Source organism: Diadema setosum, chromosome 15 (genome assembly GCF_964275005.1).
Source record: "Diadema setosum chromosome 15, eeDiaSeto1, whole genome shotgun sequence".
NCBI classification, from domain to species: Eukaryota; Metazoa; Echinodermata; class Echinoidea; order Diadematoida; family Diadematidae; genus Diadema; species Diadema setosum.
The window spans coordinates 14,029,249-14,044,044 of NC_092699.1; the positions used below are offsets into that span (position 1 = coordinate 14,029,249).

At 37.6% G+C, this 14,796-nt stretch overlaps 1 protein-coding gene across 1 annotated transcript in view; it reads left to right on the forward strand.

The window, feature by feature from the left end:
* LOC140238552 (uncharacterized) overlaps nucleotides 1-14,796 on the forward strand; it is a 43,472-nt gene that overhangs the window by 20,434 nt on the left and 8,242 nt on the right. The window contains exons 3-4 of the mRNA XM_072318454.1: nucleotides 2,501-2,588; nucleotides 3,219-3,294. Of these exons, the coding sequence (XP_072174555.1) occupies nucleotides 2,501-2,588; nucleotides 3,219-3,294 (164 nt within the window). The remainder of the gene's footprint in view (nucleotides 1-2,500; nucleotides 2,589-3,218; nucleotides 3,295-14,796) is intronic.

The following is a 14,796-nucleotide window of genomic DNA, read 5'->3' on the forward strand; positions in this document are numbered from 1 at the left end:
ATTGATAGGAGATTGCAGTTTTTCTTGGGCACTTTTTTATAGAGCACTGTGATAAGGTGTGCTTTGAAGAGTCCCCTTTTCATTTCTTAAAAACCCTATGCACACTCTTAACTTTCAACTCTAATAACATAAGAAGAGACGATACTACTGCTGTTGTCCAAAAAGCTTGCTTGTCGAATAGTTTAGAACAATATGTTCAACAATATTTTTTTTTGTATTTAATTCCACCTTAACAATTAATTAGTACTGAATATTCAGCCGTTGTATACATTATTACTTTATTTTGCAAACTATTTTCAAGACTCAACACTACTAGTACTTTTTTCATGCTTTATGGCATCGTTTTGTTTAACAACACAGCCTTTTGTTTGAATCCCCTTAGGCGATTTTCCTTGAGTACATAATATAGACGGTACTCAAGATGCCATCATCACTGTAATCCCTTCATATTTCAATATCGCGTTCATGCGAGTGAGAATCTATGGTTCCTTGTCACATCACTAGGTTACAAACAAAAACAAAAACCGAAGCAGCTAGTAAATATGACAGTTGTACCTGGTACCTGGTACCGCCTTGTACCTAGTAGTCACACAATGTATTGGCACAATGACCGTCAATGTACAACGTTTACTGTATACAATGTATTTTTTTTTTTTTTTTTTTTTTTAGATGTGGTGTCAGCATGTTGTGTATTTGGTGTTACATAGTATCGATCTTATTTTTTTTTTTAATATGAAAATAAACTAAACTGAAAACTAAAACCGTAACCTTCTAGTGCATCAGAAAAAAAGAAGCTTATCAGACAGTTAATGCTCAAACAAGAATTCTGGTACTGAGTTATTTTGTCTTTTTTTAACGCATGCTGATAATCATATTCCGTCTTCAACTAACAGGAATAGCCGTCCTAGTTATCCTGCATACGACTACCTATGTGCTCTGCTCTCTCTCTCTCTTATTGTGGGTATAGCAAGTTTCCTTCCTTATTTCATACATAATGGTTATGCGTGATTCAGATCAGACAAAACTATCGCTAGTCAAATATGGAAAGTTTGTTTTTTTTTTGTATGTGTTTTTTGTGTTTTTGTTTTTCCTATCATTGTATTAGTTTACTATATTTTATCTATTTTTTTTTCTTAAAGGAAACATTTTCCGTATCTCAGTGATTGGACTGTCTTGCAGTGGTTTACAGTAAATTGCGGGAGATAAGTTGCCATGTAGGTTGCAAAGAGCTTTATGAAACACCTGCCGTTAAAGGTCCAGTTTACCTTTGGGAGCAGTGATTTCAAAAATGTTCAAGATATCACATTTAATGCATATGTGTAGGTCTGTTGTATCATAAAACATCCTACCATATGAAATATTTGCCATAAAACCTAAAATATAAGGAGATATCAGGATTTTTCTCAATAAACCGTAACTGTATATTAGTCTGGAAACATTTTTATTATAACTATTGTTCACATTTTGTGTATTTAACAACACTTAACATCCATTATAGGATTCAAATTTTGACAGTGGTTGTTTCTATCCCTAACTCACATTTTAGAATTATTTTAAAGCACTAATGCTTTCATCTGCAAATGGTAAATTATGCCTTTAAGATTTCCACTTTCATCCCTATACGTTGAGCATTTCAGAGGATATCACAGCGGATGAAAACGTCCCATATTAAGCAGTGTTAAGCATCGACTGATGCTGGAACAATCTCTCTCAATCCTTCTCTCTCTCTCTCTCTCCTTCTTTCTCTTTCTGTCTTCCTTTTCCTCCTCTTATTCTATCTCTATATCTTTCCCTTCCTTTTCTCTCAACCTTTCTTTTTTTTTTCATTCATTCTTTCTTTCTTTCTTTGTTTCTTTCTCATCGCAATTACCTACACGAGTAGCTATGCCATCGGTGGTCGAGGGCGGTATCATTTTCCCTTCTAAATGAGTGGAACTCAAACACAGTCATGCAATTCATCCAAATTTAACGATTACTGTTTTTTAATGTATATATATATATATATATATATATATATATATATATATATAGGCGTACCTGTGTTTTTGTGCCTTGTCTGCTACCGGCTGAGCAGCGCAGCGGTTTCTCGCTGTCAAATGGCTGTGGCGATCTTCGGGCAGACTGATGTATATATATATATATATATATATATATATATATATATATATGTATATATGTACATAAGCTATACAGATATAATTAAGAGAGAGTGATTAGGTAGATGTGGATGAACATTGTCCGTAAAGAAAAAAGTACCAAAGTACTTTTTGAAATCAGATGAACTGTACACATGGTACGTGGGAATTAGATACTTGACAGTCATCCAGGTTTACAGTTCAGAATTGTTATTACTCTGTTCTGCTTCTCATTTGCAGTCTCCTTTTCTCTCTTGACACTCTCTCCCTCTCTTTTCGCTTCCCCCTCCCCTCCTCTTGATGTCCTGCTAATCTTATTCTATCGGTTTTGTAAAAATGAAATTCTCCCATTCTGTGTCCTGTAGGCATGTCCTGGGCCAACGTCGTTCTCATCACATCACTCTCCATCGTAATCGGCTGCTTTGCTTTCACGGCACTGCTGCTTCGAATCGGGTGAGTTTGTCCACGAAATGTTGACCACCATACTTATGAAATGATATTGTTTTGTGCTTTATCTTGAGATGACTTTTGAAAAATGTTAATAAAAAAACAAGACTTTACATAATATATTCTAAATATGTTACAAAATAGTACAATCACAACAGTTGTAAATCAAAGATGCATGATACTGTTTCATGCATTAATAATGTCTATGTATTATACATGTAACACCCGGTGTATTATTATGTGTTTGGATGGTTGTGGTGTGTACGTGTATATTGAATCGGGTTTGATAGTTTGTACACTGTCCTTTTAGAGTCATAATTATACATATACATAATACATGTAATGTATTTGTAGTGCCTGTCTTTCGTAGGTTCATAGGAGTGGTCTGATCTTAAATAGATTAAAAAAAAACACACACACACACACACACACCACATTAAGATTTAATAACTCCGTTAACTCCCAGCAACCAAGCCCACATAATTATTTACACGTACTTATGAACGCTTGTGCGGCCATATAGGACTGAAACGAAATGAGCTGATCACTTCTTTTAGATTAGCTCCTTGGATAGTAGTGCGTTACTATGGTTACCTATGTCGTAAGATAGCCAATGTACTTGTCTGATTGATACAGGAGTCGAGTGCGGAAGGCGAGGAAAGAGGCGGAAGAACGCCGGAGACGACGACGGCACGCCCTTCGAAGAAACCAGGTAAGTGCGCTCCGTGCCTCCTCCCCGCTTCTAGATAACACGATAATTCCAACAACTTCTAATGTGTTTTCAGATGAATTACAAAGAACATGAAAAATAAAGCCAACAACAACCAGTAAACATGTGAGCGAACCAAAAGCACTCTTGGGAGACGGTTGCTAACAGTATGATTTCGCGCGTAGAAGCTGGCGGAAACACCAAGCATATGGGTCTTCAGTTCTCGTATTTATAGTGCGTTTGCAACATTACATTTTGTGTTTTTGTGTTGCGTCAAGCCTTTCTACATAGAGTCAGGGGAAAAAAAGGATAAACCCAACCGGATGTGGCAAAACAAATCGGAAAGGACGTACTGGTCATAGTTTGGCGTCAACAAAATGCAGTATAATTAGTATTAATCAGTAATGCGGGTTTTCAGTGCACAGCTAGTAATCAGAAATGCATGTCACTGCGCGTGCAGTATCGGGAAATATGTACATAATATGGCTTCTTTCATATATATGTCAACTGTATTTCAAGTCTGCAGATTACAACTAGGGGCATATGCTGATATCAAGAGTTTATCGTTATGTTTAGCAACACTCCCTGCCAGGATTGTCTCTAGTGAGTGAGTTAAAGGTGGTGGATCCATATAGAAACCATGATCCATTTTTTTTTCTTCCGAAAGATGAATAAAATGAACTGCAAGGCTGCGTAAAAAGTGAATGCTGTCAGGATTCTATACTTGTATGATTAGATGAATGAATACCTTAACCTCTATATGTATATATGTTGCACCCCCCAAACACACACACACATACACACACACACACGCAAGGAACTTGGCAGAGAATTACAAAGATAATTATAAAGGGCAGGTGTGAAACGAATTGTTTGCGAGAGCATTCCTCTCTTATTCTATGAGATTTAGATAGATATCTATTCGGTCTATTGGTGAAAAAAAAAATCATAATATATATCCGCAGACCAACACAGTCATATTCATGATTTCAAAACAAAACAAAATGCATGGCAATGTACATTTAAATAATGTATACATCCCTCGTGATTTCATAGAGCTCGGATGATTCGTCCTGTCGTCTGTACGCCGTGTACATCATCATCCGGAAAGCGGGAAAGGCAATTCACTTTTCCTTGCACGTGCAGTATAGCCGTCTGTTATCATTAGTCTTGCAACACATACGAAGGATTCGACTCGGTCTTCAATTCGAAACTCGCGTGCACTGACAGCAGTAATGCCACGGATGCATGGTTTACACTGTACGGTTTAACTCGGAGCGACAATCAAGAAATTCAACACAATAATATATAGTCGCCGTTATTTCTGCTAATACACATCGCTCAATCACACACACACTCCATAGAATTTGATCATCATCATAATTGTGTTTGTTAGAGTGTGTGTATGTGTGTCTGTCTTTCAGTGGGCTTCCAGACTTTTTTTTTTCTGTGCTTCCTATTGATGTTCTTTGCCTGAAGGCCCACATTCTACAAGCTTTGTGTTTTTAGTAGGTCCTTTCATTTTTTTTTTTTGTACTCACGTTACGTATTATTTTACTTCACCATGATCACTTAAGTTTTCATGACAATGCATAATTACCATAAGGTTCCATAATTATTGTATATATACTCTTTTACATTTTTCTGGACAGATGCTTCTTACCTTATTTTCTGTTACCAAAGAAAGTGTTCGATTCATTTGTAGTAATGACCATGTAATAAGATGGCCAAACTATGAACACTTATTCTCACTATTATATGCTAGCATATTTTTACTTTATATATGCTTTCGAAATGGTTTATTGTAACCATATACATGTATTATCAATAGCCATATCCACTATCACTGTCAGTTGAAGAAAGAAAAACACAAAGTAAACAAAGAAGCAGGTAAACACTCATTATCATCGAAACAACAGTCTTCCTTTTCATTACTGATTGCATTATCCGCAACCAGTATACGACGTCATCACGTTGCAACGCGTTGGTGTATTTATCGTATCATTAATCGATTAGCTGGGCTAGGTTTCACCTGTGTCGACTTCACCTTCCCTGAAACGCGTATAATCATGACCAGCTGCGCAAAGCAGGTATACAGCTCAGGACGGTGCCGAAATCTCGGGGGGATGTAGTCGGCATCTCGCATTGCGTGTAAGTCGGGAGTGCGTTGAAGGAGAAAGTAAAATAGAAGAGAAACACAAAGGAGGCACTATGTTACACGACTGCATTCTCTCCGTGATATAGCACTATGCATACATATGGAGAATATACTGTATATACACGAGCGCAAGTCATGCTCCACGTCTAACCGCCGGCGAGTTCGTGAGATCGGATACCAGAGTCATACCGGGCACGCAGCCTTAAAGGTCGAAGCCAGAACTGCTTCTCACGACGCTCCGCCAAATCCCCCCCCCCCCCCCAAAAAAAAAGTAATAAAATCACCTGCATGCAGGTGAAATGGGGTTCATGAACAACGGATCTAAAACTTGTATGTTGTTAAAGTCCTCATGTACAGATGAGAGAGATAAATTTCTCTTTTTTTTTTTCGACTCCCTTATTTTCATGTGATATACACCTGCTGGCTTCCGTGAGCAGCCAGAAGACTAAACCTCCCCTGACCTGATAATCTCGTGAACGTTGTTCGACCATCAGTTTCTACCGAAGTCTTGCATAGAATAAAGGAAAAACACTAATGATACAAAAATGACAGTAACAACTTCAACAGGGCTCTAATTTGAACAGTTTAAAAGTCTAAGCTATTGTGAATGCATATAACGGTGACCAATTCCATGTTAAAGGGCGATCCACACGATTTTAAAAATGTCACATCATGTAGTACATAAATCAGCAGCTCCATGTATAGACTTGTAGAATTTATTGTGATCCTTCAGCAGAGAAATCAATACTCTGAAAAATCTTTAACAATGTACAACGAACAATGTTAATGACGTAGGAGCCTCACATATTTCAGAAATGTAGCAGTGTAATTCCGTTGCACAAGTTCATCTCTGTAGAATCTATGCATGCCTTCTTCTTTTGTTCTGCTTCCTTGAGCCCTAACCTATGCATTCTTATGGTGAGATTGCCATGTCATCATCCTTGTTCATAGCAATTTTTGATTAACTTTGAATGCATTCTTATTCCTCATCACAATTACTATAAATTCTGAAACTCTATACGCAACATAACTATATTTATAGTTACCGGAGGTCTCCTTTAATTAGTAATACTAATAATGATGACCATAATATTGATAATGATAATTATAATGACGATATGTATAGTGATAACAACCGTAGCAACGATATAACACTGATAATAAGATTATGCCGATAACTGAATTAATAATAATGATGTTGCCTGAATAATTTGTATACAATCGAATATGAATAAAGAAAGCGAAATAGCAAACAAGACAATTAGTTTCGCAAATCTGCGTTTTACTGTACAGCCTACTCGTCACCGCCAAAATTAAATCCTACGCATTGGAGATTGTCATAATGGAAATCAGATACAGCATTCCGCTTTTTCCAGAGTGGGCGGGCGACAAGGGGCGAGTTTGATTTCGAGCAAAACCAATCATGTCTCAAAACAACTGCCTTCAACAACACGTATAGCTAAACGCATGTCTCGTCTTGGTTTACCTGTACATCCGCTGTTTCTTTAGGCAGTGAGTGACAATGGCGGAGAATTGGCGTAGCTACGTACTATTGGTACAGATGAATGAAGTTAAAGGAGACCTCCAGATGATTCTTTTTTTTAATTTTGCATCTGAACATTAATAGAGTGGTTGTACAGATTTTCAGAATTTAGAGCGATTGGGATGAGGAATAAGGATGTTTTCAAGATTCATAACAAATCACAGTGAACAAGGATAATGACGTAAATAACAGCTTCACATAGAAATGCATGATTGGGTGCTCAAGGAAGCAGAAAAGAAGAGAAAAAACATGCATAAAGTGTACACAGGTGAACTTTTTTCTGCAAGTGGCATTGCAATGGAATTATGGAATTATATTGCTGCATGTTTGGAATATGTGATCCTCCTACGTCATCATCCTTGTTCAGTGTAAGTTTTAGGTTCTTCAGAGCATTGGTTTCTCTGCTGAAGGACCACAATAGAATAAAATTCCACAAATCTATACATGGCACGATCGACATAATTATGCGTACTATATGATCACCGATGATGCAAATTATTCAAGCCGTGTGAAATGCTCCTTTAATGCTGTCAAAAATGAATGGACACAAACCAATACTTGAATGATAATGGTTATGATATTGGTAAATAAACATATCTTATTGTTTTAGTTATAATGATGACAATACTTATATCAATAGTTATCTTAAGATAATTTATGATATCACTGTAAATGGCATTATTATACAGAAGTGACATCGACTACATCAGTTGTAATAATGGCATCACACTTCTCGATGATTCCATTCCCCTGTTACTTGTCGTTCAAAACCAACACTTTTTTGTTGTATTTACTGTGGTGGTGTGTGTTTGTTTGTGTTTGTGTGTCTATATATGTATGTGTGTGAGTGAGTGAGTTGCATATGTCTTCCTATTCACTTCGCTGGAGGATAGATAAAATCTCCCTAATTGTACACACTGAAGTTGGTATTTCTGACGGATGAAAAGTCTATGTTAGTTTATTGTATTACTTCTCATCTAAGGACAAGGGAGACAAAAATTAATGTAATAGGAAATGCTCTCTATAGATTTTGAAGAGCATAACACATTAATTTTCATGCGTAGTTCAGAGATGAATCATTCATGAACATTAAAAGTACTGTTTACCATTGGGAGCAGTGATTACAAAAAAAAAATGTTCAAGATATCACATTTGATGCCTATTTATAGGTCAGTTGTATCACAAGACATCTTACCATGTAAAAAATTCGCAATATAGCCAAAATATCACTATTTTCTCACTAAAATGTAACTATAGGCGGTTTGGTCTAGAAGCATTCTTATTATAACTGTGGTTCACATTTTGCATATTTAAGAACACTTAAAGGGGAAGGCTAGTAACTGATCAGTGGGAATCAGTGGAAATGCTGGGAGATGATTGTTCCAATCCTTATGGGATTCATTCAAGAGTTCATTGTGTATCTATTGTTGTGTGAAAATGATTTGCTTCAGAACGGTCTCATATTCAAGTAATGTGCAGATTAATGCTCCGTCACTAACCAGGGACGCTAACCTGGAAGCATTAAACTGCACATTACTTGAATATGAGACCATTCTGAAGCAAATCATTTTCACACAACAATAGATATACAATGAACTCTTGAATGAATCCCATAAGGATTGAAACAATCATCTCCCAGCATTTCCACTGATTCCCACTGATCAGTTACTAGCCTTCCCCTTTAACACTAATTATACTGATTCAAATTTTAACAGTGGTTACTTTTATCTCTAATTCACATTTTAGAATTGTTTTAAGCACTAAAGCCGGGTTTTTGTTTCATCTGCAAAAGGTGAATAATGCCGTTAATCGTACAGATCTAGCAGCTACCCTTTAAATCTATCCCTCCAGTGATCTCAAATATACGTGAAAGAGTCTCGTTATGTGACACTCCTAGGATCCCCCGGAATCTGGGTCACGTGATGAGCTTGACTTCTTCCAGTCCGATCGTTCATTTAAAAGTGTGTGTGTGACTGTATTTGTGTGTGTGTGCTTGGGTGTGTGTGTTATAGAAGGGGGGGGGGGTAGAGAGTCGGATCTAATGACAGACTGATAGTGTAAGTGAGGTGAAGATAGTAGGGTAGATTGAAAGACAGACACAAGATCAATTTGATGCACTCGAGGCAATGTAAATGGTCGAGGAGGGCAATAATGCGCGTGGGAGAGGGAGAAGTAGAAAAAAGAAAATATGAAAATAACGATCGTGAGAAATATATGAAGAGTTTGTTTGCAAAAACCGATAAGTCCATATTTGCCAAATGGAGATATTTGCGATTAAAGGTCAAGAAATATAAAGAGAATAATAAGAAAATTTTTGCTTCTTTTGACCATAACTTCAAAAATGTACCTTTATATGTAGTGACCAATATATCATTTAATGGTTATTATTTTGTACTTTATGACAGAGACCTTAATTCAAAATCTTCAAAAATGGACTTATCGGTTTTTTCAATAAAACTCTATATATAATATATTTATATATTTATAGTTAAGTAAAGTGTATGTGTACATATGATTACTTTGGTTCTAGGAACAGTACCCCCTGGAAAACCACCCTCCGGATAACTACCACCCGGATAATCACCCCCCAGGGAAATTCCCCCTTAGGGCAACTGCCCCCCGGACAACTACCCCCATAGGGCAATCACCCTCCAGGGCAATTACCCCGTAGGACATCTACCTCCCGGACAACTACCCTCCTAGGGCAATCACCCCCCTGGGCGATTCCCCCTTAGGACAATTACCCCACGGATAACTACCCCAAGGATGACTACCCCTGGATAACTACCCCCCAGGATAACTACCCCCTGGATAACTACCACCAAGAAAACTACCCCCTGGATAACTACCCCCCGGATTACTACCCCCTGGATAACTACCCCCCGGATTACTACCCCCTGGATAACTACCCCCCGGATTACTACCCCCGGGATAACTACCCCCCGGATAACTACCCCCCGGATAACTACCCCCCGGATAACTACCCCCCCGATAACTACCCCCGGGGTAACTACCCCCCGGATAACTACCCCCGGGATAACTGCCCCCCGGATAACTACCCCCCGGATAACTACCACCTGGAAAAATACCTCCTGGATAATTACTCCACTCCCCCCCCCCCCCCCAAAAAAAAAAAAAAAAAAAATAGATGAAATGAATAAATAAATAATAAAAAAAAAATAAAAAGCCCTGGATGCCCCCGGATTACTACCCCCAATTTACCCCCTCCCTCGAAGAATACCCCCTGGATAAGTATGACCTACACCCCCTAGATAAATATCTCCCTCACCATGAAAGACAGTAGGAGTTATTGCCACGTTCTTCGACATTTTGTGTGCATTTCGTGCGACATAAGACTTTCTTGTACTAGTATATCCTAGACGTAGGCCTACGCACACGTTTGTTTAACCCATTGAAAAATGATGGTTATTGAGCTCTTGCAGCATAGAATTTTGTCAGGATTGGCAATGGTTATTGGTTATTAGTTATTGGTTATTGGTTATTGGTTATCTGTTATTGGTTATTTGTTGTTTGTTATTGGTTGTTGTTATCCAGTTATCCAGGGGGTAGTTCTCCGGGAGGTAGTTATCCAGGGGGTAGTTATCCGGGTGGTAGTTATCTGGGGGGCAGTTAACCGGTGGGTAGTTATCCGGTGGGTAGTTGTCCTAGGGGGAATTGCCCTGGGGGGTGATTGCCCTAAGAGGGTAGTTGTCCGGGGGGTAGTTGCCCTAGGGGGTAATTGCCCTGGAGGGTAATTGCCCTAGGAGGGTAGTTTTCCGGGTGGTACTTGCCCTAGGGGGGAATAGCCCTGGGGGGTAATTATCCTTGTGGTAGTTATCCGGGGGGTGGTTGCCCAGGGGGTAAGTGCCCGGATACGGATTACTTTATATGATCTTCACAACTGTTGTCATACAATAGTGAGAAACAGCGAATAAATTGCTTCAAGATAAGTAGTTTTGCTGAGCTGCACAGGGTACTGTCAACTAAGAGAATGTCTCGAATGTTTTGTCATTTTTTTTTTCAACTATAGACCTAATTTCTTGTATGAATGAGGACACTGACCGTGGTGAGAAAAACATCTGCATTCTCACAGGATAACTAAATACAGAAATGGACACAATGAAGAAAAAAAATGCCTCGCGATAGATACAACAATAAATGCTTCAATTTAGTTCAGTTCAATTCAATTCAATTCAATTCAATTCAATTCAATTCAATTCAAATTTTATTTCCACTTGTTTTCAACAGAATATACAACAAATACATTCATATGACATGCATTTTATGGAATGATACACATGTAGCAAAAAACAAACAAACAACCAATTAACATGTTCACGTCTGTAGTCATTACAGGATGAGACATAATTTGTACAAATATATTAATACATTCTGGGAAAAAAAAATATCTAAGGAGTGTCATGAAGAAAGTAGAAAGTCTAGCCCGTATAGGTTAAGCAAATACTCACTAGCAGCGCCTCTGGCATGTAGTGATATTAAGGATTTGTCATTAAGGTGCTGCGGAAGCGTACTTTGCGCCAAGGATGACATTTATTACGATACCTGTCAGTGCAACAAAGACGCTATCTGATAATCCTGCAAGGACTGCTCAAGGTATCGTGATTAATCTTTGTGACACTCGGTAGACGTTCGTCATAGGAGATACACAACCACACAAATACACGCATTAATCTCTCTTTCTCTCACATTAGTCTCTCTCTCTCTCTCTCTGCAAATATGATGCATAAATATGCATAATAGATTAATATACCTTTGCCGTTAATAAATGCATTGTGACCAAATATCCGGACGTTAGCAAAGAATGAGAAAAAAGGGAAAGAGAGATGGAGAGATGTGAATTTGCTTCAGAAAATTACAAAATTGGAATGTTTTTTTTTTTCTAAAATCATCCCATTTCCCTCTATCAATTACCTGCTCGTATGCGTTTTGTCAAAAGGTATCCCCATGAGACTGACTTGAAAAATATGGTCAAGTCCCAGTAATCATTATTCCGTAATTTAGTGCTATTCGTTATCATGCCTCTAAGTTTGTGGCTAGTACTTAGATTGGCAAACACATTTTAGAAGCTTAAAGGTCCTTTCGATTTTGTTTTGTACTTTGTTTTTCGATTTTGTGCAAATGTAATATATTTAACAAGTTGAAAGTTGAAAGTTTTCTCCTTGATGACAATGAGATGACATATTTTCTTTTTGCAAGAAATTTACCGAAGGATTTGAAGGGCTAAGGGAAAGGGAGTCTTTTCCAAAACATATCGTGTTTTCAATGAATGCAGAATGGTAAGAAAGAAAAAGTGGAGCATTGGTATGACGACGAATTCTTTCAAAATTATGACATTTTTAAAGTTCTCCTTTAAATATCATACCCTCTGAAATAGAAACTCTAGAACAGTCCCTTATATGTTACATTAGTAGAGCAGAATATAACGAAAATTATCTATCTCTATCTGTCTATCTATGTAAGATCTGATATATACATATTATATATGTACATGTATATATGTACCATATAGAGTATCACACACTTTTGTGTGTGTGTGTGTGTGTGTGTCTGTGTGTGTGTCTGATTGTGTTGTTTTTCACGCTAATCGTAAAATCGAAAAATAATGGGGCCAATAACTCATAGAACCATTGCCCTTAATAGACGGAGCATCTTGACTTATGCTTTTACAAAGCTGAAAAGCTGCTATGGACTGACAACATGTTACTGTTGTGTGTAGTGCTGGATGTATACCTCTCCTCCATTTCCACGCACTTTAACCACGAACGCGCTCAAATTGCCGATATGAATATGCAAACGGCGCACACGTCTATTATCAGTCGCTCCCAGTCAGGAGTCAAACATCTCCTATTCAGCATGTTGAAGATAGAGCGCACAGGTGTGCACTGTAATGAAGCGTGACAAGGACCAGGGTGAAGTGCGCCGCGCTGAAATCTAATAGCGACGATATTTACTCGTTACAGACGTAGTGAAGGTTGTCGATGCCGTAATACGGAGAAGTGACGCGAGATCTATGAGTGATCATAACGATCTCCTCCTCCGACTTTTCCTTCCCTGCTTTTACCCCCTTAAGACCGAAAGTGCGTCATCCGGCCCGTAGAGAATTATATTACCATTTTGCTATTAATGCATATATGCGGAAATATGAAACCTCGTTTGTTGTGGACTCACCGCCTACACGCTCATGGAAATTTCTCGCAAGTAAGGTGTAAGCCGAACTTACTGCTTGGTACCAGGTTATTTTCCTCGGTTTGCCATGATACCATTCTGATTTACTTTAATGCGTAAAATGCCTCAGATATAAGAGTGTATCACACAGGAACAGTCATAGTCAGGTGATAGTAATAATAATGACGGTACTTAGCTTTATACATGCAGAGCTTTAGGAACAGGGGTTGTACTCCAACGGAAAAGAACAGTTTGAGCGCATTAAATTGTTACCTTAGACAGGGTTTCTCCTTTCGTCAAAAAGATTGTCGCCATTAGAAGGATCAGAAACACGTCACAAACTTTTCTAGAGCTTTGCTAAATCAAAATCGGCCAAGAAATTATAGCAAAAGCAAGTGGGCCTACTTTCCCTGCATAATGTATAAAGATACTTGCATTCCTGACAGTTATTTCCCCGTTGACTTTTTCCTCCTAAAACAACAAAAATTGAATAACGAGGAATACACTCATATTGCCACCTTCTCGGACGGCGATTAGTCATTTTCATTCAATGCGTATACACGAAGAAGGACTTTTCAATGCGGACTAAAATTTTTGGTTCTTGTAATACTAACAAGTCAAGGGTGATAAAAAATTATATTTGTTGCGTATTTAAATTAAATCTAATTCAGTTCGAATTTTATTTCACTTTTTTGACAAAAACATATTACAAATCACTTTCTTTGGTAACAGAGAATAAGGTAAGTAAAACTAGGTGAAGTGAAAAAGTATACACAATTAGTGATTGTGGAACCCTATAGTAATTATACATTGTCATGAAAACTAGAGTGATCAAAGTGAATAAACAATACGCAAAATGCGAAAAATGGAAGGGCTCTCTGAAAAGACAAAGCTGGTAAAACGTGACCCCTCTGCAAAAGAACCTCGATAGGAAGCACAGAAAAAAGTATGGACGCCCACTCAGATAACAGAGCAACAATAGACACAAATACACACGAACAAACATGAAACGAGACTGGGACAGCAATAATACGAATAAAGTAGAAACTATATAGGAGAACAGACAAAATGAAACAAGATTAACATAACAGTAAGACAAAAAAGGACAAGAACGTTCAACAGAGACAGCGATCTCGTCAGAAGTATGTTGAAAACATATTGTGAGGCGTGAAAAAGACAAGGAAGAGAATTACAAACTAAAGAAGAGCAAAATAACACAATATGTTAATTATACATAATATCATGCTATTATGTTTATGTTCATATATGATATAATCATTTGATATGTAACATGACAGAAATAAAAGAAAACAGCGAGGTTTCACTTCCTTTCAAATTCATTCAATTGGGCTCTATTTCCGTCCAACAAAAGATAATACAATTACAAAGTATACATTTATCATTGTTAGCGATTAAAGGTATATTGTAGTTCAATTCATTTGTGTTTTATTTCCATCAAACAAAAGATAATACAAATATAAATGTAAAGAGCGTACATTTCATAAGTCATATTGTTCACAATTTGTAGGACATAAAAATCATGAAGTTTGTTGTACAAAATAGTGAATGAATACAAACTGTGTATGCTTTGCAATGGTGACAAAAATGGATATTATAC